Source organism: Lutzomyia longipalpis, chromosome 1 (assembly GCF_024334085.1).
Source record: "Lutzomyia longipalpis isolate SR_M1_2022 chromosome 1, ASM2433408v1".
Taxonomy (NCBI): domain Eukaryota; kingdom Metazoa; phylum Arthropoda; class Insecta; order Diptera; family Psychodidae; genus Lutzomyia; species Lutzomyia longipalpis.
In genome coordinates this window covers 8,359,790-8,363,547 of record NC_074707.1, presented here as the reverse complement: position 1 = coordinate 8,363,547, position 3,758 = coordinate 8,359,790, and the positions used below count along the sequence as shown (strand labels likewise).

General features: G+C 31.7%; 1 protein-coding gene across 1 annotated transcript; it reads right to left on the bottom strand.

Annotated features, from left to right (window-relative positions):
* Nucleotides 1-953: 953 nt before the first annotated feature.
* LOC129787266 (protein TsetseEP-like) lies at nt 954-2,030 on the bottom strand. The gene is made up of 3 exons (XM_055822721.1): nt 1,930-2,030; nt 1,330-1,569; nt 954-1,236 (listed from the first exon to the last, which is right to left on the bottom strand). Exons 1-3 carry the CDS (start codon nt 1,994-1,996, stop codon nt 1,157-1,159), a joined length of 387 nt encoding a protein of 128 aa, XP_055678696.1. The 5' UTR covers nt 1,997-2,030; the 3' UTR covers nt 954-1,156.
* Between the last annotated feature and the right edge of the window lie 1,728 nt (nt 2,031-3,758).

Below are 3,758 nucleotides of genomic sequence, written 5' to 3'. Positions count from 1 at the left end.
TCGCTCCAGTACAAAAGGACTCGGCGGGATGTGTTTGCTACACGAATTAAGGGTCTCCTTTATGTTTTCCCTTCTCTCTCTCTCTTTTAGCGATTGTGGTATGGGAAGGACGTCTTGGCTTATTTCACTTTTTTCTTCACCACCCCACACAACTCATTTTATGCTCGCACTAGGATTTATGTTATTATTTAAATGTATACAACTGATGTTTTTTATACCAACATCCCTTTGCTTCTTCATTTTTAAAATTATCTCTCTATTTCTTCTCCTCCCCTTGTATATAGCAGGAAATTCGCCAAAAACGCTCACGAAAAAAAAGCTCGCCAACATCATTTGCCCATAATATTTCGGCTTCATTGCCTTCCCACCCATATAAACCAACGTCCATCCTGACGTGATGACCATTTTTCACATTAAGAGATGAAAAAGTTTTCCCGCGTGCCAATTCACAAAACTTTTCCCGGGGAGTCGTAAAAAATTGTATAAAGTGACTTTTTCAGCTATTTTATTGGGGAAAACACTAAAAATTTACTACCAAATGACTCAGAGGGTGGTGGGATTTTTTCTGAAGAGGGATGGTCTTGAGGATGGTAGGAAAAAACAACTCTGAAAGGCATTCATTGGCCAATTAAAGAAGACGCGATTTTGGATGATTTTTTTACAGTCAACTCTTCAAGAACATCCAAGATTGTTAATATGTGGAAAATGAATTTTCTTGAAGTAATATTTTATCAAAACTTATCAAAAGCGTAGAACTGAAGTCGAATAAAGTAGCAAAGCTCCACATCTTGAGTCACTTGTATGGTTGATGAACCCAGATGAACCTATGATCGATGATTAGACTTTAATGGATATTTGCATATTGATTTTAAATCACCTGAATCATTAAAAAAAACTTTTAAAAAAATGTTGGAAAGTGCCAAATATGAAAATGTAAAGTTTAATAAAAAGCATTTTTGCGTTTTTATTTTTTTATTTCTTCTAAAAGTACTTGTTTTGCAGTATTTATCGTACACAAGCATTCTTTATTTATCATCTTAAGAAAAATTCCACCGAGAAATAATTTAAACAGGTGGCTATATTTTACGTTTATTGATTTACAGCGGTTGTAATTTAAAAAACTTCGTTAGGGTTCAGACCAGGGTGCAGATATAGGCTAAGGCTGAGGCTCAGGCTCAGGTTCTGGTTCAGGTTCAGGTTCAGGTTCAGGTTCAGGTTTAGGTTCAGGCTCAGGTTCTGGTTCAGGTTCAGAATTTGAAGGTTTACATTAATTACATCATTGATTCCACTTTTAGAATTTTTGTATAGGTAAGCGAAGTGCATACTCACTTTTTAATACATCATTTAAAACACTTTGCAATATGTCTCCTGCTAATTCACCCAAACGTTTTCCATATTTATCAATATATATTTCTAAACGATCTCTAATTAAATCTTCTGAAACCGTAATATATTCTATAACATTAAGTTTGGTTAAATTCAAGTTTTGATCAACTGATACGGTAGTTGATTCAAGTGGAGGAGTATGCAACTTTGCAACGCCTTCTAGAAGTTCTCCCAAAATTGAAGCTGAAAAGATGAATATAAAAATTAAATAGTTTATTGAAATTTTAATTAATTAATTTTATTTTATCCTACTGAATGGAAATTGTGAGAAGGCATTTTGCGTCCAAATAAGGTAATTTTGCTAAGCAAATAGGATTTTATTCGACATTAAAAAAAATTAATAAAAGTCGAATACATGGTAAAGAGTTTGATGGAATATAAAGGTGATTCACAACGTCTCACAGAATTTTTCACGTCGTCGTTCCACTAGATTCAATTGTCGTCTCTCTATTTTGCACACTGCTCCGATTTTGATTTTGATTTTGATTCTAAATTTTAATTATCCCACATACATGCTGAGCTATTTTTTTCTTTCCTAGTTACCTTTAGTTTCCTGAATTGCCAGAGATAACATCAAGAACGCCGACAGAGTCACAAAAATTCCACGCATGTTGGATACTTCACTCACAAACTTTTCTGACGAACTGAATGATCTGTCTCAATGTAAAGCATATTATATTCACTTCATCATGCATATCATTAAAATTATCTTATTTTAATTAATGTTTGGACAATTGTTTAAATAAAAAAAAATATGAGAGATAAATATGAAATTGACGTAAGTAAAATATAGAACTGTCTTGATCAAACACTAATCAACTGGAATGACGCATAAAAATACTACATATTTTTTTTACATACTGTAATAGAAGCTTTCCAGGGTCACATATAAAAATTTAAATTTTCAGATTTCTTACAACACAACAATTCTTACAACAATTTTGAACTTTTTTGTCATTAATGAAGATTTAATTTCATTTCTCACCATGCTTTTCATTTCACTGTAGATCTCACCATGAGCAAAAGACGTAGCACAACACAAAACACAAAAAGTGCTACAAAAAACACATCTTGATTAATTAAAGAACTTTTCTTAACTGATTGACCATAATTTTAAGATCATTTATATAGGAAATTATTATCATTGTAAGTTGGTATTTTGAAAAACATTTATCAGCAAAAAACAAGGTTAAGAAAATTTTAAAACTTTTTTCAATATATATTTTTTTTGTATTCCTCTAAATGGTATGTTACATTGTACATAGACAGAAATATTAATACAGATTTTCAATAATATATATGTATATATTTTTATATTTTTCAGTGCAAGCAGAAGCCTTTAGTCCATTTTAAATTATTTGAAGCTATTGTGGTTGAAACACGTCTTCAAGTTTTTCTGTTTGGATTCTGGTTCTGCCTAAGGTTCTGCGTCTAGCTCAAGTTCTGCCTCTGGTTCAGGTTCTGTCTCAGGCTCAGGTTCTGACTCAGGCTCAGGTTCTGGAGGAGGCTCAGGTGTCAGACGTTCAGGTTCAACTTCATGCTTAAAAGCTTCAAAAATTTCAACAAAAAAACATTTTATGTACATATTAATTATGACAAAAATATTTATTTTACTTTTTAACAATTTATATTGAAAAGAATTCGTACACTTACCATGTACTAAAAGGTGACCTAACTTAATTATTGAACCTAGAATATAATATATACCAAATTAGTTTAGCTCAGGGTTTAGCTGTGTTTCTTTCAGGTACAGCTTTTATGTATATAGCAAAATCGAAAGTTATCAACTATCTAGAATATCTTATGCACCAAAAGTGGTCGCAAGGGACACTAAAATAAAAAAAATGTTTTGGTCAGTTTACCATTCCATTGATTCCATTCAATTTTTACTGCTTCAGTCTGGTTCTGGTCCTTATGTAAACTTTCGACAGCTTTCAAAAACTCATTTTCTTCTTCAAATAGATTAAACAACTCTTTAAATCCTGCAACAATATCATCAAATATTACCACTGAAAAAAATAAAGATTCAAATATTTAAATGAAATTTAAATTTATTTAAAATAAACGATAACTTTCTTATATAACTCTTAAAGGATATTATAATTAATATCTATATAATAAAGAAAGGTTTCTCTAAAATATGGTGTCTGTTCAGCTATGCATTTCTACACCGTTGGTCCGATCGCGATGAAATTTGGTACAGAGACTCCTGATACCAGGCGGTTTTTACCAACGAAATTCATTTTTCCCCCAGAGCCCCCCTTCATGTAGCTCCCATATAAAATTCATGCTTTTTTGACTACTTTTTGAATTTGGCGCCATAAATGTTGTGTGAAATTCACTTTTTCCCTTTACAATTTTTTTTGATATTG

Bases quoted from the DNA above. Each gene is read 5' to 3' on its own strand.
- LOC129787266 (XM_055822721.1), bottom strand. From the start codon at position 1,996: ATGCGTGGAATTTTTGTGACTCTGTCGGCGTTCTTGATGTTATCTCTG. The intron at 1,570-1,929 runs GTAACTAGGAAA...TCATCTTTTCAG, and splicing joins GGCAATTCAGGAAACTAAAG to CTTCAATTTTGGGAGAACTT. The intron at 1,237-1,329 runs GTGAGTATGCAC...AACCTGAACCAG, and splicing joins TTTAAATGATGTATTAAAAA to AACCTGAGCCTGAACCTAAA.